Here is a 20112-nt window from a genome sequence, read left to right as displayed (position 1 = left end):
CATGTGACTCTACAATTTTCTCAAAAGTAAATGCTTAATTGTTAAAAGGAAAGGCAAGCCCAGATTCTGTATGCATTCAGATTCATCAGGCATAAAATTTATTAAAATTTTATAACTTCTGCTCTTCAAAAGACATCATTAGGAAAAGGAAAACGCAAGCCAAAGACTGGGAGAAAATCTTTGCAATATTTGTATCTGACAAAGGACTTCTATCCACAACATTTAGAGAACTTTTACAGTGTGATAAATACAATGCAATTAAAACTACGGTGAGAGAAGACTTCACAGCTACTACCACTAGCGTGACTAAGACTGAAAAGGCTGACAGTGCTAAGTGGTAGCAAAGATGTGGAGACATCGCCGGTGGGAACATAAAACGGTACCAGTGCTTTATAAAACTGCATGGCAGTCACACCTAGGTATTTACCCAAGAGATACGAAACCATGTATTCACAAAAACAGACTTATACAGTAATGCTAGCCCCAATCTAGAAACAACCCAAATACCCATCGAAAGATGAAAGGATAAACCAATTGTGGCATATCTGTACAACCCAACACCATTCAGCAATGAAAAAAGCAAAATATTGATATACACAAAGACATGAATGAACCTCGAACACATCCTGCTGAGCGAAAGCAGGCAGACACGAAAGAGTACCCTCTGCGATTCCACTTACACGAAATTCCAGGCTAAAACTAATGTAAAGTGACAGAGTCGATCAGTAGTTGCCCAGGGCTGGGAGCAGGGAAGGAAGCTGGCTGCAAAGCAGCAGGAGGGATGTTTGGGCGAGTGATGAAAATTTTCTATTATCTTGATTGTGGGGAAGGGTATACATATCTGTCAAAATCAAACTGTGCCCTGGTAATGTGTTCATTTCCTTTTACATAAAAGTATAACTCTATAAGGTTGATTTTTAAAAGATACAATGATACTCTGTCTCAGATTCCACACACACACACAAAAGTACTCTGTCAACTCGCTATTACAGTTTCTAAATGCTTACCTAACTCTTCCTCTCCCACGGATAACTTAACAGCTGGCGAGCGGCGGTGGTCCACGAACCACAACGTTGAGGGGCACTGCCCTACCCCACGCTGCCAACTCCTCAGGTTCTCCAGCAAACCTTCATGCAGCCTTACTTTGCAAAACTAGGTTGGACAGCTGGGAGGCAACAGCAGGGAAAACGGAGTCCAGGGTCACTGGGTCTTGAACACCGGCTTGTGCGACAGCCGCAACACCCTGTACGTGTTGAGGCCCGGCACGTCGAAGCCCGGGGACAGCCCGTGGCGGTCCAAGGGGTAGAAGTTGACCAGCTGCCCGTGCTGGGCCTCCAGGGACAGCCAGGAGTCGCCGAGCGGCAGGGCGCACGGGAACTCGCGGGCCACGTGCAGCTGGAAGACGCGGCCGCGCACGTGGCGCAGCGTGAGCGTGCGGAACGCGGCGGGCACCAGCGCCTCCACGCGGGGCCCGAACTGGCGCAGGCGCAGCTCGCCCGCCGGCCCGGGGCGCACGTCGTAGAAGGTCAAGTTAGAGAAGGTGAAGTAGCCGCTGAAGGGGCGCGTGCTGGGCGGCGGCGCCGGGCTGAGCTCGGCCCCCCGCAGGGCCCTCTCCATGGCCGGCAGCAGCACGTCGTAGGCCTGCGCCACAAGGTCGGGCCCGGGCGGCCGCGGCCCGGCCAGGAGCAGCGTGAGACCCAGGCGCAGCGGCGGCACCAGGGAGAAGGTGGCAGCGTAGCCGTCCAGCTCGCCGTCCTTGCGCACCACGCGGTAGCCGCGCTGCGCGTGGAACTCCCACGGCGTGCCCGTCTCGTTGGCGAAGTAGGCGCCCGGGCAGGCCAGCAGTGGCGCCAGCAGCGTCTTGGACGCGTCTGGCCGTAGGAGCCGCTGGGGCCCACCTCCCAGGAGCACCATGGCCAGCTTGGCCAGGTCAGCGGTGGTGGAGTACATCTGGCCCGACGGCCGGTACCAGCCCAGGTCGTACAGAGGTGCCGGCCGCCCACTGCCGTAAAAGCCCACTGCCAACCGGGCACGCACAGGAGGCGTCAGGTCGAAGCCCGTGTCTGCCATCCCCAGCGGCTCCAGCACCTTCTCCAAGATCCAGCGCTGGTAGTCACCCTGGACGGTGTGGGCTGCCAGGACGTGGGCCAGAAGCGAGAAGGCCAGCGTGCTGTAATGGCACCTGGAAGAGGAAGGGTGGAAGCTGGCGTGCAACCTAGGATGGGCATCGTCAGGCCCCAGATAACCCCTTCCCACCTGCTCGGATTGTCTGAAAGCCTTCCGAGTTTCATTTCATCGGGTGGACAGGAAAGGAACCTGCTTCACGGCATCGGAGATGGTCAGACCTAGCAGAGACTTCAGAGATCATTGAATACAGCTCAGGATTTATTCTTCCTTCCAGAAAGAGGAAGGCCCAGAGAGAGGCAGAGAATTGCCCAGGGTCACACAGCAGATTGGCAAAGACCTAGGCTTAGCAGTGCACCTGGGAAAGTGGTAAAACAAATCTACTTTACACATTAGTATAATTTACTTTTCAGGAAAATGAGCCTCAGATTGCTGGGATTGGGTGGCGCAAGTAACGATAGTGATCATGTAGCTCAAGGATAGCAACTAGGGGGCAAGATCTCACCGCCTTCTTCCCAGCCATGGCAGACACCAGTAATCAATAGGGAGTCGCTTTTCTTTCCCAAAGGGCAACCCACTCCAGTATCCTTGTCTGGAAAATCCCAGGGACGGAGGAGCCTGGTGGGCTACAGTTCATGGGGTCACAAAGAGTCGGACACGACTGAACGACTTCACATCACTTTCTTTCCCAGAGCAGACGCTGTTTCAGAATCTCTAAAACAGTGCCTCAGGAAGGCACAGGAATGGGTGAAAATGCACAGATACTATTAGACATTCCTGAACTCTAGTCCAGGCTCTTTTTTTTTTTTTTTTGCAGATAAGAGAAGTGAAGTTCACAGAAGCAGATGCTTCCTCCACGGTTGCTCAGGAAGTTAGTGTCAGAGCTGGAAGGAGGACTCTAGCCTACAGACGGCTAAGTCTTAGATCCTTTCTTCCGTAAGAGAGGTGGGCCCTGAGGTTCAGGATTTGGAGAAGCAGAGGGGCAAATTTGGAAAAAGGGCACTTGCCCAGGGCCCAGAAGGGGGCATCTGAGGCAGGCGAGTGCCCCCTGTCCTCTGTCCAGCTCACAGCCCCACTGCTCCAGGAGCCCAGCTTCTCTGATCAGTGGCTATCCCAGCTTTCCACTCCCTATCCCATCAGCATCCCGTTTATTTTCCAGCACTTGGAAAAAGCTGTATTTATGTTGTTTATCTGTTTAGCAATAAGAATGTTCACTGGCAAAAATGCAAACTCCATGAGGAGGCACCAAGTGGATCCGTTCGCTGCTGTTTCTCAGGTTTGCACATTCTAAGCACAGAGTTGGTGCTCAATAAATGTTGAGTTGATTCATTGAAAGAATTTGAGATTCAAACAGAGCTGGATCTGGGCCCGGCTCCCCCACTGCCTTGCTCTGCCATCCGTCCATGGACCTCAGTCTCCCCAAATGTGGAACAGGAGTTGTCAGTCATCCCTGAGGTCTTTCCTGGCTCTGACCATCTAGGATATGGTTACACGGGCTGTCTCCCAGGACGGGTGTGTGCCCTTGTAAGGTTCCTGGCATTGGCGGGGCATCAGGGCTCACCCCTCACCTGGTTCCTGGATCCGCCACCAGCACATCGTCCTTGAGCAGGCTCAGGGCCTCCTGGGTGCTGCCCCTCCACAACAGCGAAGTGGAGCGGAGCCTTCGGGGCAGCCCTAGGGAGGAGCCATGGTCAGATTTGCTGGGTCAGCTGAGGGTGGGATGGGGGGGGCCTGGGTGCACCCCTCCCCCACCTTCCATGGGTTGAAAGATAACGATAAAATTAGCTTTAAAAAAAAAGCCTCTAGCATGGACTCTAATCCTGCCCGTGTTTTGTGTCCTTTGGGTTGTTGTTGTTGTTTCTGCACTATGCAGCATGTGGGATCCTTAGTTCCCCAACCAGGGATCGAACCTATGCCCCTGCAATGCAAGTATGGAGTCTTAACCACTGGACCACCAGGGAAGTCCCCTGCCAGTGTTTTGCTGGGCAAGCCACTTAACCTCTCTGAGCCTGAGTCCCCTCATCTGTAACAGGACGGAAATAATTCCCATCATGGGGCTGGTGTAAGGCTTCAGTGAAATAAAATGCTGAGCGTGGTTGTCATCAACCGTAGACCTTTGATTCCTTAAAGTGTTTGAGGTTGCTGCCCAAATATGTCTTGTGGAACTGACTCCTCTGACCACTTGGGGTTTTCTATTTTGGATGTGACAATACGGGAAGGCTCGCAGGATTAGGATTCTTCCCATCCATTCACTCAGCAATAGTGTTCAAGCATCTGCTCGGTGCCAAAGGCTGTTCTGGGTGCTGGGACTCGGGTGAGCCACACAAAGTCCCTGCCCATGCGGAGTCTGCATTCTAGCAGAGGAGACAGACTAGCAAATAATACTCGTGCTATGGAGGGAAATAATTACATGTGTGAAAGGAGGGGTTGTTATTTTATACAAAGTGGTCAGAGGAAGGCATCACAGGGAAAGCAACCCTTGAGCAGGTGAGACCTGGAAGAGGTCTCACACACTTCATGAGGAAAGAATGTCTCAGGCAGAGGGAACGGCAGATGCAAAGGCCCTGAGGTGGGAATGTTTGAGGATCAGCAGGAAACAGCCAGTGTGGCTGGAGAGGAGTGAGAAAAAGGGAGGCTTTGGAGATAAGAGAGATTGGAGGTGCAGGCACCAGACCTGTAGGGTGCTATAGGATACTAGAAGGACTTGGTCTCTTCTCTAATTGGGACGGGGCTAAAGCGTTTGAGCAGAGCAATGATATAATCTGACATCTATGGGTAGCTTGACTGCTATGTGACAGCAGACTCTGGGGGGCGGAGGCGGGTGGGCAATGGCAAACAGAGAAACCTGTAAGGAGACTTGCAAAAGTCCATGTTTAAATGATGGTGGATTGGGCGAGTGAGTAGGGGTTGGGTTCTGAACATATTTTGATAGTGGAGCCAACAGAATTTGGTACTGGAAGGGATATAGAGGGTATGAGAGTGAGAGGTTCCAGGGATAACTAACTCCCAGGCTTTTGGCCTGAACAACTGGGGGCTGAAGTCCCAAGTCCTGGGTTTAAATGCTGACTCTAGCACTTCTTGCTGTGTGACCACAAGCCGTGCGCTTTACCTCTCTGAGCCTCTATTTGCTCACTGTAAAGTGGGCTGAAGCACCTGCCTTGATCTCCCTGGGAGTTGTTGCAGGGCCTGACTAAGAATGCCTGAAAAGCTCAGAATGGAAGAAAGCTCCAGACTAGGGTGAAGGTCAATCATAAAAGACACTGGGAGCCTGTAAGTTATCCAGGCAGCCCTGTGGTCAGCTGGTCCCTTCGGGACTGAGAAAAGACATGTAGGGCGTTTTTAAAATGACCGCAAACATGGAGCCCTGTGCTCGGTTCCTTGGCTATAGATGAAGAGTCCACAATGTACCCCTAGAGGGAGCCCTAGGTTCGGGTTATAACCAGGCGTGGATTTAACAGGAGGTTCATGGAGCAAAAGCCTGACCCCTTCCAAGGCCTGTATCTAAGTTTGAATTTATAATATTGTGAAAGTGAAAGTCGCTCAGTTGTGTCCCACTCTTCATGACCACATAGACTATACAGTCCAGGGATTTCTCCAGGCCAGAATACTGGAATTGGGTTAGACTTGTCCTTCTCCAGGGGATCTTCCCAACCCAGGGATCGAACCCAGGTCTCCCGCATTGCGGGCAGATTCTTTACCAGCCGAGCCTCAGGGGAAGCCCAAGCTTACTGGAGTGGGTAGCCTATCCCTTCTCCAGCAGATCTTCTTGACCCAGGAATCGAACCGGAGTCTCCTGCATTGCAGGCAGATTCTTTACCAACTGAGCTATCAGGAATATTTTTTAAAAGGACCCCCAAATTGCATCAGGCCCCAATAAACCTAGGTCTACCCCTGACTGTAATAACCAGAGCTACTTTGAAAAGTACCTGCTGTCAGCTAAGTGCTTGACATTCATTAGCACACTTAATTCCCCAAAATAGCACGAACTAGTCATTTTACAGAGGAGAAAAACAAGGCTCAGAGAGGTTTCATGACTTGCCCTAGCTCACACAGCTAGGAGGCAGAGTTGGAATTTCAGTGCTTGTCCCCTTAGCCACTGGGCACCCTCCCCCGATCCTCTCCTGCCTAGGCAATTTCAGGAGGTTCCATTCTCTGACTGAGCCTCAGGTTCACCCTCTGCTAATGGGAGCGAAAACCAGCCATGTCCATAGATTGAGACCTCAGGCCTGAACACACTTTGTCAAATGATGAAATAGTAGGCACTTGTGATGCATTCCCACCATCTAGATGGGTTGATGACTGAAAATTTGAACAATAGAAGGCATTTTGGGGTGGTGCACGTGGTGCCTGCCTTCTCCCCTTGGCTGGGGCAGTCGCCACAGATCACAGACTCCCTCCCACCCATTCCTCCCCAATTCCTATCCACTGGCTTTTGTCTTCCAGCATCCCAGCCTGCCCTTGCCCTTCCACCGTAGAGACTTCATCTTGTCTTGTTAGGACATCTTTTATCATTATTCATTTTATGTAGTTTTTAATAAATAATTCATTTACATGATTCAAAATCCCAAAGACACCAAAGGGTATACAATGAAAAATGTCCCCCCCCCCCCCGCCTCTTCTCCCCAGCCACCAAGTTCCTCTCCCTGGAGGCAAACCAATGGTTTAATTTCTACTTTCCTTCCAAAGATACGTGATGCACATTCATATATATACATAGACACACACACATAATATATGTGTATATGTGTATATGTTGTATGATATGTACATTACACGTGGAAACAGAGCAGAGAGTGGGCCCAGCCTGGCTGGGTGAGAACATGCTTCTTGGTGCCCCCACCTGAAATGGTTTGGGCTAAGCTAGATCATTGGAAAAGGCAATGGCAACTCTGCTCCAGTACTCTTGCCTGGAAAATCCCATGGACGGAGGAGCCTGGTAGGCTGTAGTCCACGGGGTCGCGAAGAGTCAGACACGACTGAGCGACTTCATTTTCACTTTTCACTTTTATGCATGGGAGAAGGAAATGGCAACCCACTCCAGTGTTCTTGCCTGGAGAATCCCAGGGACGGGGGAGCCTGGTGGGCTGCCATCTATGGGGTCACACAGAGTCGGATACGACTGAAGCGACTTAGCAGCAGCAGCAGCAGATCAAGTTCAGAGCCACTCACCTGACAGCTGGCTGGCCATCCTTCGGAGGGTGACGGGTGAAGGCCTTGGGGCTGGGCCCACCTCCTCCAGCCCATCCACCAGACTCCTTTGTTGGGAGGCTGATGCCATACCCAATGGGTTGTTAATGGTGAAAGCGCTGGCGTACCGCTCCAGAGGGTCATCTAGAGAGGCCACGATGCCCTCTTCCCATAGGCGGTACAGCATCAGGACAGGAAAGATCTTGGAGACACTGGAGATTCTGGACAGTGAGAGGCACAAGGGTTCAGTGGGCATCATTGGCTCCACAACCCACCTCCACCCTGTACCCCCAGCCTCCGACTTTCTGGTATAATCAGGAAAGCGTTGTGTGTATGTGAGCTCAGCCGCTTCAGTCGCATCTCTTTGTGACCCCATGGGCTGTAGCCTGCCAGGCTCCTCTCTTCATGGGATTCTCCAGGCAAGAATACTGGGGTGGGTTGCCATGCCCTCCACCAGGGGATCTTCCTGACCCAGGGATCAAACTTGTGTCTTCTGCATCTCCTGCGTTGCAGCCAGATTCTTTACCCACTGAGCCAGCTGACAAGCCCAGGAAAGCACTGAGCCCACTCTTATTCACCGTCTCAGGTGGAAATCCACAAGCCTCTGTGGAATGCCATCGAGATGCTTGAGAACATAGCACAGGCAATGAGGCAGGGCCAGATGGACACCATGAGCATCTCCCCGACACCAGGCCCTCACCAGGAACTCCCCACTCTGGGACAGACCCGGGTTGGGATCATACCTCTGTCTCTCGCCAGCTGAGTTGCCTTAGAAAAAAATACTAGACTTTTCTGAGATGTAATTTCATGGTCTTGTTTCATGGATTTTAGAAAGGTTTGAACAAGATTATGCATGCAAGGTACTTAGCAACATACCTGGCAGGTAGTAAGTGCCCAGTAGGTGATTTCTTTTTGTCTAGTCGCTCAGTCGTGTCCGACCTGCGACGCTATGGACTGTAACCCACTAGGCTCCTGTGTCCGTGGGATTTCCCAGACAAGAATACTGGAGTGGATTGCCATTTCCTTCTCAATGGGATCTTCCTGACCCAGGGACCAAACCCATGTCTTCTGCTTGGCAAGCAGATTCTTTATCACTAAGCTACAGAGAAGCCCTCAGTAGGTGATAGCAAATATAATTGTTGCCCCCTGGCTGGCACATAGCAGCTGCAGCCTGACTGGAACCCCTGGAACCCTCACAAGTATCCCTGGCAGCGAATGTATTCACTTCACACCGTGAGGGCCGAGGATCCCACAGGCAGCACCGGGTGGGGGGGAGACTGAGGGTGTGTCCCATGTTGCTTCCATCCAGGCCACTGCTGCTGGCTGTCGGAAACCTGGCTGGAGGACCCAGGAACTAGTTACAGCTCCTTTGTGTCACATAGAGGGGGGTAGGGTGGAACACAAGGGGGTCTTTTCTAGTTTGGGAGCTTTGGGGCTAAGGACTCTCCAGAAGGGATTCCTTCCTGACCTGTTACCCTGTGATGTGATGTTAGGCACTCACTGGTCCACTCTGGACCTCAGTCTCCTCATCTATGAAATTGCCAAGGCTTAAGAAAGGGCCCTGGTAGCTCAGATCCGTGCCCCCTCACCCAGTCAAAATTCTCATGAGTCCTCCTGCCTCCCAAGTGCCCCTCGTCGTCCCATCCCTCGGCCCCGCCACAGACCCTGGTGGTCCCCCAGCTGACCGGTACATGGTGTACTCGTTGGGGGGCCCAGAAGCTGGGTCTGAACCATTCTTCTTCCCAAAGTTCCCAGTCCAGAGCACGGTGTCATTGTGGATGACAACTGCAGACATGGCAGCCAGGCCCGGGGCAGACAGGGCCTGGCGGAGGATCCGGCCCACCTGGGGAGAGAGGAGCGGGCGGCTTAGAGCACACGTGTCCTTCTCCCCACCGGGCCCTTCCACCCCCTGTACACAGCACGCCCTGTCTCGCTCCCCTCTGTTCTCCCTGCCAGTGGCTGGAAGGGAGCCCCAGTGAGCCTCCAGACCTCAGGCTGTCAAACTATGTCCCGTGGGGTTGGCCACCACTCAGCTGCAATCAGAGCAGATCCCCTGGAATCTGTTTTGTATGTAAAGTTTCCTCATAACATTTTCGTTCAAAGAAACATTTCCTTGGAAATATATAAGAGGAAGGAGGGGTTAAGACCACTGATCTAACCAAACCCTTGTCTGATGCCCTAGAAAGCCTTCAGTAGGCCTCATCCAGGGCTTTCCCTGGTGGCTCAGCAGTAAAGAATCTGCCTGCAGTGCAGGAGATGTGGGTTCGAGCCCTGGGTCAGAAAGATCCCCTGGAGAAGAAAATGGCAACCCACTCCAGTATTCTTGGGAAATCCCATGGACAGAGCAGTCCATGGAGTCACAAGGAGTCGGATACAACTCAGCAACTAAACAACAGCAAAAGCCTCGTCTGACCCCTAGCATTGGAGAATTCAGTATTTGTAGAGGGCCCCTAATGCTCTCTTTGAACATTTGTTGGAAATATTAATAGTTCATTATTTTCGGTGATGAAGTTTAATGATGATTAACTGCTAACACTTATTGGACATTTAGAATGTGTCAAGACACAATACAAAATGATGTTCATACCTTGTCTCGCTTAATCCTCATAATAAGTCAGTGCTGATTTCCACCCCACTTTACAGGTGAGAAAATCTGAGATATGAAGCGACTTGCCCCAGTGGCTCATGGCTGGGGGAAATCGGGATTGGAACCCCATGCTCATTCCAGCATCTCCTGGCCAAGAGATCTGACATCTCCTGAACTGAGTTCAGTCTACCTGTAGTTTCCACCCCTGGACTAACTTTTCCTCTAATTTATGTATTTTTGGCTGCACTGTGTCCCTGGGGTCGGGAGGGCTTTCTCTAGTTGTGGTGCTCTGGCTACTCGCTGCGGCGGCCTCTCTAGTTGGGGAGGATGGGCTCTAGGCACATGGGCTCTGTTGCTCCCGGGCCTGTGGGGTCTTCCTGGACCACGTCTCCTGCATTGGCAGGTGGATTCTTAACCACTGGACCACCCGGGAACTCCACCTGTGCTAACTTTGCCGCAGTTTCCTCCTCTTTGGCTAGGGCTTCACAAGGTGATAACACAAAGGGAAGTTAGCATGCTGCAAGGCGTTTGCCAGGTTCTCAGGAGAAGGCAGCTACAGTTATTATTGTTGCTGTATTGTTTCTAATTAGTATCACCCCTGGGAGGCAAATAGCAGCCTTCTGCTCTGTCTCCCTCACAAAAGCTTCTTGTGTATTTGCAGGCAGGGATTGTGTCTCTCCGCGCTGGCCCACGCCTGCTCTTACATGAACACGTCACCTTCCTTTCCTTCATCTGTCCCACAGACCGAATTTCAAACCCTTCCCCACTGCCGCCACCCCCAGACTGCTGCATATACACTCCTTTTTTAAAAAAAAATTTATTAGGGTATAGTTGCTTTACAATGTTGGGTTAGTTTCTGCAGTACAGCAAAGTGAATCAGCCATACCTATACATGCTGCTGCTGCTAAGTCACTTCAGTCGTGTCCGACTCTGTGCGACCCCATAGACGGCAGCCCACCAGGCTCCCCGTCCCTGGGATTCTCCAGGCAAGAACACTGGAGTGGGTTGCCATGTCCTTCTCCATATGTATACATACTCCCTCTTTTTTGCATTTCCTTCCCATTTAGGTCACCGCAGAGCACTGAGTAGAGTTCCCTGTGCTATACAGTAGGTTTTCACTACTTATCTATTTTACACATAGTAGAGTATACATGCCAATGCCAGTCTCCCTGTTCATCCCATCCCCTTTATCCTCCTTGGTATCCATATGTTTGGTTTGTACTCAAAGTCTATGTCTCTATTTCTGCTTTGCAAATTAGTTCATCTGTATCATTTTTCTAGATTCCACTTTCTGATCTTTATGTCTGTTAAGGTGAGATCAAACTAGTCAATCGTAAAGGAAATCATTCCTGAATATTCGTCAGAAGGATGATGCTGAAGCTGAAGTTCCAATACTTTGGCCACCTGATGCGAAATGCTGACTCATTGGAAAATACCCTGATGCTGGGAAAGAATGAAGGGCAGGAAGAAAAGGGGACGACAGAGGATGAGATAGTTGGATGGCATCACCGACTGGATGGACATGAGTTTGAGCAAGCTCCGGGAGTTGGTGATGGACAGGGAGGCCTGGCGTGCTGCAGTCCATGGGGTCACAAAGAGCGGACACGACTGAGCAACTGAACTGACTGCTTGAAGATGTGTGACCCCAGTGAGTGGGGTCTCGATGGCACAGACTAGACCTGACTGACAGCGCCCTCTAGTGTCGGCCATCCTGCAATGATAAGTGTAATGTGGGGTTGTTCTTGTTCTTGTTCAGTTGCTGAGTTGTGTCCAACTCTTTACGACCCCAAGGACTGTAGCACACCAGGCTCCCCTGTCCTTCACTATCTCCCAGAGTTTGCTCAAATTCATGTCTATTGAGTCGGTGATGCTATCTATCTCATCCTCTGCCACCCCCTTCTCCTTTTGCCTTCCATCTTTCCCAGCATCAAGGTCTTTTCCAATGAGTTGGCTCTTCACATCAGGTGGCCAAAATATTGTAGCTTCAGCTTCAGCATCAGTCCTTCCAATGAGAATTCAGGGTTGATTTCCTTTAGGACTGACTGGTTTGATCTCTTTGCAGTCCAAGGAACTCTCAAGAGTCTTTTCCAGCCCCACAATTAGAAAGCATCAATTCTTTGGTGCTCAGACTTCTTTATGGTCCAACTCTCACATCTATACATGACTACTGGAAAAGCCATAGCTTTGACTAGATGGACCTTTGTCGGCAAAGCGACATCTCTACTTTTTAATACACTGTCTAGGTTTGTCATCGGAGAAGGCAATGGCACCCCACTCCAGTACTTTTGCCTAGAAAATCCCATGGATGGAGGAGCCTGGTAGGCTTCAGTCCATGGGGTCTCGAAGAGTCAGACACGACTGAGCGACTTCACTTCCACTTTTCACTTTCATGCATTGGAGAAGGAAATGGCAACCCACTCCAGTGTTCTTGCCTGGAGAATCCCAGGGACAGGGGAGCCTGGTGGGTTGCCGTCTATGGGGTCGAACAGAGTCGGACACGACTGAAGCGACTTAGCAGCAGCAGCAGGTTTGTCATAGCTTTTTTTCCAAGGAGCAAGCGTCTTTTAATTTCATGGAGCGTCTTTAATCATATTACAATGGCTCTGTGATCCTCCCCACCTCATCTTTCTCCACCGCCATGTATGACCCCCAATAAACTGAATTTCCTCGTAATTCTCTACATGTGTCTCATACTGATTCTGCTGCCTCTGGGCCTTTGCACATGCTGTTCCCTCTATCTGGAGCACACCCTTCACACCCCCAAGCCCCCTTACTATATACACACATATCCTCTGGGTATCTCCTACCTGCTCAGCTCTCAGTTTAGACACCACTTCCTCCAGAAGCCTTCTGTGACTCCAAGTCCTGTGACCCCTAAACTTGCCCTGTCCTCACTCTTGCTCTTGGAATAAATGTTTATTATATTGACTGTTCTCCTCACTCCAGACTAGTAGCTCCTTCAGAGCAGGACAGCGTCTTCTTTCTGCCATAACACTGGTATGTAGGACAGAACGAGTGCTCAAGAATTGTATGTTGAATAATGGATGCAACCCCAGTGCAGAGGGTGTGCCCTCCCTCCCCAGCCTGGCCTAGCCCACACGGTCAGTTCTCTCCTGGGCCATCACTGACCTTTTCCAGGGCCTCCTTCAGCACGGGGAGGGGGTGGGCCAGGGGCACAGGCTCAGGGTGCTGGGGACACATCCTCACGGGGGCAGAGGTCACCTCTGGTCCCAAGGAACCTGGAGGGAACATCACAAAATGAGTGAAGGACAGAGATCAGGAGTCTAGGGGTCATCGTTGAGGAGGGGGGAAGGTGGCAGCAAGTGTCAGGCAGGCTCATGCCCTAGGGCCAGCCCTCCAAGCTGGCACCCCCTCACCACAAGGTACCAGCACTGGGCAGTCAAGAGCAAAGGGCAGAGCCTGCCTGAGAGGAGACAGCACAGTCCCACACTCACCACCTGCGGCTTGGCCTTCGAGAGACAAGTCAGGCCACAGGTGCCCATTGGCAGCCCTTCTGTCTCATATGTCCAGCCTCCTCCCTCTATATACTTAGGTCCCACCTCTGAGGGGCAGCCATAGCAACATCTCTATCTGTCCCCCTTTCTCCAGCTCTGATTATATATCTGAATGGAGAAGTGGATTCAGGTCCCTGCTGAGGCTCCAGGCTTAAACTACCAGGAAGGACTCATTCCATCCCCAGAGCAGTGCATCCGGGCATCTGGGTTTGAGTCCCATTCTGCTTTTGTCCTGGCGTATGCTTCCTTGCACCCTCAGAGGGAAGGTATGGAAGTTGGCAGGACATGATTCAGGCTTGAGACCATCTCTACGGCCCCCAGACCTCCCCGCATCCTTTAAGGACGGTGTGGGATGCTAAGATTGTGAGAACCCCCCAAGAGTATAAGAACCACCTTTTCCTAAACCTTCCAGCCTAAACCTTCCAGGGACTTCCCTGGTGGTCCAGTGGTTAAGCTTGCACTTCCACTGCAGGGGGCGCAGGTTCGAGCCCTGATTGGGGAACGAAGATTCTGTAGACTGTGTAACGCAGCCAAAAACAATAAAAATTATTTTTTTAAAAATGTGCCAGCAGGTCTTGTGTCTGGTGAGGTGCTTCAAAAATAAAAAAGGTTCACTTAAATAAACCTTCCACTGCCTCCCAAGACCACCCAGAACTGGGAGAAGGCTCCCTGATGGAGGTTCACTGTGGCCACAAGCTCTTGAGACCCTCCCACTTCCTGAATCAGAGGGGCTGCGTGACTTGTTTTGGCCGAAAGAATGAGGTTGAATTGATTGTGCACCTCCCAAAGCTAGACCTTAATCCGCCTTTGCTGCTTTGGAACACTTCCCTCTCGTGGACAAGCCTGGAATAGCGACCTTGAGAGGGAAAATCCACATGGGGGAGAGGTCTACAGAACTTGCTTGCATTGGAGAACCCAGGTTAGACCAGCAGGAGAACTGCCAGCCAGCGCATAGAATCACGAGAAATGATCAGTCACTCTGTTTGAAGCCAGTGGGTTTAGGTGGTTTGTTACCCAGCATCAGATGACAGGGTCCCAAGCAGGAAAATCACAAACCCTCAAAAGATCTCTCAACAACTTCATCCACATTGTTATTAATAACAACCTCTCAGGTGATGCCTATGTGAGGATGAGGACGCAGATCACTGTAGTTAGTGGACCCAGGAGAGTTCCATAAACTGTTTCCCATTTGTGACAAATTACGTACAAAATTGGAAAGAAAACATTTAGAAACTTTTATAGCAGTTTCTCAGAGTAATCTTGTGAATGTTGAAACTAATTACTGAAAACCTGGGCTTCTATTTTGCAGTCTTTCTTTTTCATTTATTTCCCTAATATAATTCATTTTTTAATTTAGTTCATAAGGGTGGTCTGCCACAGATTGGTAGTTTGATAGTTTGAGAAGCACGGCCCTGGAGAACAGGCCAACCTACCCACTCGGGGACTGTTTGCTAGAGGGACTAAGAAGCCCTTGATAAAGGAATTTACTCTAGAAAGAAAGGGTTGGCTGGGAGAGGAAGAAGCTGGCAGGAAAATAAAAGGAGGCATTTCTGCAAAAATCTGCAGGATTCTGGGAGCCCAGGCCACCTTGTTGAGCCATTGGCATCTGTAACACAGGATGACTCAGAGAAACAGAGAGAGACATTCTCCCTAGCTGCAGCAGAGACCTGGGACTCTGGACCATCCGGGATCCCAGCAGGCCGATGGGCCCAGGGGTTGCTATAGCAACAGAGGGCCAGGGTGTTACCTGCCCTGGAGGTTCATTTGCTGAGCCTTAACCAGCCCAGGATGCAGAGTCAAGAAATGGCAGCTGCTGTCCCCGTACACCGGCACATGTTCCTCCCAGGGTCTTAGCTGAAGCTGGAGGAGTGCCTTTAAAGGGAGGTAGAGCCTGGAGATTCCACCCTGGGGGCTAAAGGCAGAGCAAGAGAAACTACACTTTATGGGAGGGAGGACCCTGAGTTTTATGCAGCCCCCCAGAGTCGGTGGCTTAAGAAAACCCCAGGGGCATTAGGATCCTCAGGTTACACAGAAGGGCATCGAGGCACAGAAGGAACACAAGACCGGCCCAAAGGTGCACAGTTCATGAGCGCTAGAGTCCGCATGGAGGCCAGAGCTCCTGAGTCTGAATCTGTGGTCCTCCCTCAGGTCAACAGTGGCGGCCCAAAGCCCACAGGGACCTCCAGGGACGGGGAGCAACTCAAGGAGGCTTGGCACTCACCGCTCTTCAGCTTGGGGAGGTAATACTGCCAAAGGAAGCAGCCAGTCATGAGCGCAGAGAGCACGAAGAAAAAGCTGCAGGAAGCCGGCAAGAGCCACTTCTTCTTCACCTTCAGCAGACTGAGCTGCCGGCCAGCCTGGAAGGGGAAGGGCAAATCAGGCCCACACAGGAGGTCAGCAACGGGGAGGAGAGAGGGACTCCCCCGGCCTGGCCCTTCCTATGCCTTCAGTTCAGTTCAGTTGCTCAGTCATGTCCGACTCTTTGCAACCCTGTGAACCACAGCGCGCCAGGCCTCCCTGTCCATCACCAACTCCCAAAGTCTACCGAAACTTACGTCCATTGAGTCAGTGATGCCATCCAGCTATCTCATCCTCTGTTGTCCCCTTCTCCTCCTGCCCTCAATCTTTCCCAGCATCAGGGTCTTTTCAAATGAGTCCTATACCTTAGGTCCACCCAGACATCAGGTGAGCCTACAGCTTGGGGTGAGTTTCGCACCTGTAAAACCAAGCACCTCCCCAGTTCGGCCCCTCCGACAGTTCTGCCCCACAGACCTCCGTGCCTGTGCCTCGCCTGTTTCCTCTGCTGGGCATGCCCCCTCTCTCCTATGTATTTAGCGAGATATCTAAGACCAGCTGAAATGCCACCTCCTCCATGAAGCCTTCCCCAGCTCTCTTCACCCAGGTCCCTCCAAGGGCACTCGGCCTAAGCCTCCACTGCAGTGCAAATCCAGCTCTCTCTCTAGGACAGCAGTTGTTCTACGATTATCAGTGCAATAGGGTTCGATCCCTAGTTGGGGAACTAAATCCCACATGCCGCGACTGAAAGAACCTGTGTGCTGCAACTGAGACCCAGTGCAGCCAAATAAATAGAAATAAATATTTTTTAAAACGTTGCAGTGAAAAGGGACCTGCCTGGAGAGCTCAAGGAAGGGTGAGGGTCAGAGAAACAGGGGCCTTCCCCTCAGACAAGCGTGGGGGCCGAGACATGCTTGGGAGGTGGGCGAGGGCAGGACACGGGGGTTGTAAGATGAGACCAAGGCCTGAAGACACACAGAGGGTGAGGAAGAGGCCTGGTGGGGAGGTGGGAAGGAATCTAAGGAGTCACTGTGTGCGGTGACCTGGCCCCAGGAAGAGCTATGTGTCCCTCAAGGCAAACTTAGTCTCCTGGAAACACTTCCAGTTAGTGCTGCAGGCACTGTGCCAAGCCTTTTCAGAGGCGTATCGCACTGCCCTGTTGAGGCAGATGCCCTTAGTGCCCTGACATCACAGATGAGGCTCAGAGAAGTTAAGTGACTTGCCCAGAGTCACACAGCTAGGTGCAGAGCTACTCAACCAAAGTTCTTGACGAGCCTTCGCAAGCATTCGTTGAAACTTCTTAATTCCAGGTGGGCAAACTGCAGTTACAGGAAGGAAAGGACTCGTCTAAAAAATGGTAAATGTCATAGCTGACGTTGTTATAATCATTCCTCTGGGAAAGAGATGTAAACAGATCATGCCACAGGGCTCTGGGGGCTCTGAGATGCCACTGAGCTCGGCCTCAGGGTGGGAGCAGGAGGAAAGTTTCATTGAACAGGTGGTTGGGACTGAGTTGGGGACACTCCAGCCAGGGCCCCTGAGACAGGAAAAATAGGAGGCTCCATTTCTGGTTTGTTTTGAGAATTTGATAAGTTAATACCCAGAAAACATGTGAAACGGTTCCCGGCCTGCCGTGCAAACTCTAGAAATGTGAGTGATGACAAGGAAGGTGATGTAGGGGTGATTTATGAGCAAGGTTTTGTGGGGCTATGCCTCACCTGGGTCTTCAGTCTCTCCATGGCGTCAAAGATTCCAGCCCTTGAGGAGTCAGATCTATAGTCCAGGAGACCCTGTGAGTGGGGAAATTGAGTCAGTGGAGAGAAGAGAGTTCCTAGAGGCTGGAAAAGAGAAGAGGGAGCCGGAGGAATGCCAGAAGACGAGGAGGGAAGATGAAGACCCAGGAGCCCTCGCGGTTTCCCGACATGAATACTTCTCCCACGTTGTCTCCCCCGCCCACCAACACTACGAGGCTTTCCAGGGCAAGGACTGCGTCCCCATTTTATGAAGCTCCGCTTCAAAGGCAAGGGGAAACAAACTCAGGGAAAACCCTGGTTGCCCAGGCCTGCCCCTTCTGTCCTGATTTCAGCACGAAAGCCCCAAACCCCTTCCATCCGGGGGGATCCAGGACAGTTGGTCGCTCTCCCTGCCACTGTCTCTACCTCCAGCTCCTCCTCCCGCTTCAAGCCTCAGAAACAAGCCTTGTCAGAGCCCTTGGGGCTTGCCCCCGACTCACCCTCTCCTGGCAGGCTCAGGAGGATGGGGCAGCTCCGACCTGCGCCTCCCGGAGCCCCCGTGTTCCTGGGTACGAGGGTGGCCCTGCACAAGCTCCCTGCCGGCTCCCCGGAGGCTGCCAGATGTGGCTCCGATTTCCCAGCACTAATCCCTCCGTGTGTCACACGCCAAGGGGATTAGTTTCTGGGGTCCCCGAGCAGCGGGGAGGGGGGCACATCTGTCAGGGAGACTGCGTGGCACCACGTGACCCGAAATGCTCCGGGCCCAGGAATGCTCTCTCCAAGAGGAGTGTCTGCCCAGCCCCGTGTAGGGAGGAAAGCCGATGGGAACTGCCAGGAAACAGCCTCGACTCGACCCTAGGGCCTCCCAGAACTGCCATCACCCACACCAGCCCCTCCAGCGACCTCTGAGGAACCTTGGGCTCCGAGGAACACAGTTTGAAGACCACTGGGGTCAGCCTCGCTGTTACATATTCATTTGTGTGTATGTGTGCTCAGTCGCTCAGTTATGTCTGACTCTTGGCCACCCCATGGACTGTAGCACCGGGCTCCTCTGTCCATGGGATTTTCCAGGTAAGAATATTGGAGTGGGTTGTCATTTCCTTCTTCAGGAGATATTCTCAACCCAGGGGTCGAATCTCACCTCCTGCAATGGCAGGTGGATTCTTTATGGCTGAGTCACCTGCGAAGTCCATACATGTTCACATAACTCTGTTCAAATCCCAGTTCTGTAACTACCTTGGGGCCCTCTTTGTTTTTCCATCTATAAAATGGGTATGATGTCTATGTTATTGTGAGGATTAAACTGTAATATGTGTGTGCAAAGGAGGTAGCCCAGAACCTGGCCCCTAGGAAGGGTTCCGTCAAAGTTACTTTCTTTTTATAACTTGGCTTTTATGCCACACTTCCTACTCAGCACCTGTGGCAGACATAGATCTTCCCCAGTGAATATTCCAGAAAGTTGCTACTATTTATTTTAGTTGACACAAAAGAGAGAATGTGTTTGCCTTCTTTACACTAGATATGGCTGCACATTGGAATTACTTGGAGAGCTTATAAAAACCACCAGTGTCTGGGTCCCACCCCCCACAGGTCCCCAGGGATACAGCCCAGGCATCACAGTTTTTGAAAAATCCTCATTGATTCTGCCGTGTGGTCAAGGTTGAGAACCATTGCCCCAGAGCACTTTCCAATTCATTCTAGATGCAGGTAGGGAATCCAGTTAAACTGCAGGTGCTGAGTCAGTGGGTGGGGGTGGGAACTAAGAATCTCCATCTCTAACAAACTCCCAGATGACAATGCTGCTGGTCCGTGGACCACACTTTGAGGAGCAAGGCTCCTCTGCAGTTCATGGATTGCACCAGCTTTCACATCAGTATCTCAATAGAACATCATAATTGCCTCCCAATCACCCCACGACTGGACAGGACTTGAATTCTTCTGTTCGGCCAATGCTCAAGATCAAGTATGTGAATGGGTGGAGGCAAGCCTTCTGAATCTTCCTCTTTGGCGACTAGAATTCTGGGCTGACCCAGAAAAAGGGCTTGATAAATTAGAGTGAGAAGAGATCTGAGTTAATCTTGTCCAAGCTCCACGTTGTATGGCTGGTGAAACAGACAATGAGCAGGGAGGGAGCTGACTTGCTAAGGTCACATAGAGAACTCAGTGACAGCAAGGGACCTGGGACCCAGGATTTCTTTCCCCTTGTACCTGGCTGCTTTTTTCGTCTTTATTGAGGCTCTGAGCAGGCTAGACGCACAGGTGCTTAGTGTTTTCTGTGTTACATCCGTGGTCCTCACAGCAATCCCACAAGGCAGGTTTTATTCCCCAGTGAGGAAAATGAAGCTCTGAGAAGTGAAGTCTCCAGGAAATGGCAGGACTGGGATTCGAACCCAGGAGTCTTCGCTGTTTCCCAGACACTAATGCCTCTCCCATGCTATCTCCCCATCAGACTATGAGGTTTTCTAGGGTAAGGATCTGGGCTTCACAGGTGGCCCTAGTGGTAAAGAACCCACCTCCCAGTGCAGGAGATGTAAGAGATGTGGGTTCGATTCCAGGGTTGGGAAGATCCCCTATAGGAGGTCATGGCAACCCAGCAGTCTTGCCTGGAAAATCCCATGAACAAAGGAACTCGGTGAGCTACAGGCCAGAGGGTCTCACAGAGTCGGACACA

General features: G+C 51.5%; 1 protein-coding gene across 1 annotated transcript; it reads right to left on the bottom strand.

Moving 5' to 3' along the window:
* Positions 1 to 60: 60 nt before the first annotated feature.
* On the bottom strand, positions 61 to 18195 carry LACTBL1 (lactamase beta like 1). The gene is made up of 8 exons (XM_061393757.1): positions 17942 to 18195; positions 17427 to 17498; positions 15635 to 15770; positions 13028 to 13137; positions 8997 to 9154; positions 7294 to 7532; positions 3693 to 3798; positions 61 to 2182 (listed from the first exon to the last, which is right to left on the bottom strand). The coding sequence occupies exons 2-8, from the start codon at positions 17445 to 17447 to the stop codon at positions 1201 to 1203; spliced, it is 1752 nt and encodes a 583-aa protein (XP_061249741.1). The 5' UTR covers positions 17448 to 17498; positions 17942 to 18195; the 3' UTR covers positions 61 to 1200.
* Positions 18196 to 20112: the final 1917 nt, after the last annotated feature.

Source organism: Bos javanicus, chromosome 2 (genome assembly GCF_032452875.1).
Source record: "Bos javanicus breed banteng chromosome 2, ARS-OSU_banteng_1.0, whole genome shotgun sequence".
NCBI lineage: Eukaryota > Metazoa > Chordata > Mammalia > Artiodactyla > Bovidae > Bos > Bos javanicus.
The sequence above is the reverse complement of the archived record's forward strand: the minus strand, read 5'-3'. Positions and strand labels throughout refer to the sequence as shown.

What these genes read in the sequence shown, in the direction of transcription:
- LACTBL1 (XM_061393757.1), bottom strand. Translation starts at nt 17,447, where the DNA reads ATGGAGAGACTGAAGACCCAG. An exon ending in TGAAGGAGGCCCTGGAAAAG is followed by an intron (nt 9,155 to 13,027) that starts GTCAGTGATGGC and finishes CTCTCTCCCCAG; the next exon opens with GTGGGCCGGATCCTCCGCCA. An exon ending in AACGAGTACACCATGTACCG is followed by an intron (nt 7,533 to 8,996) that starts GTCAGCTGGGGG and finishes CTCACTGTCCAG; the next exon opens with AATCTCCAGTGTCTCCAAGA.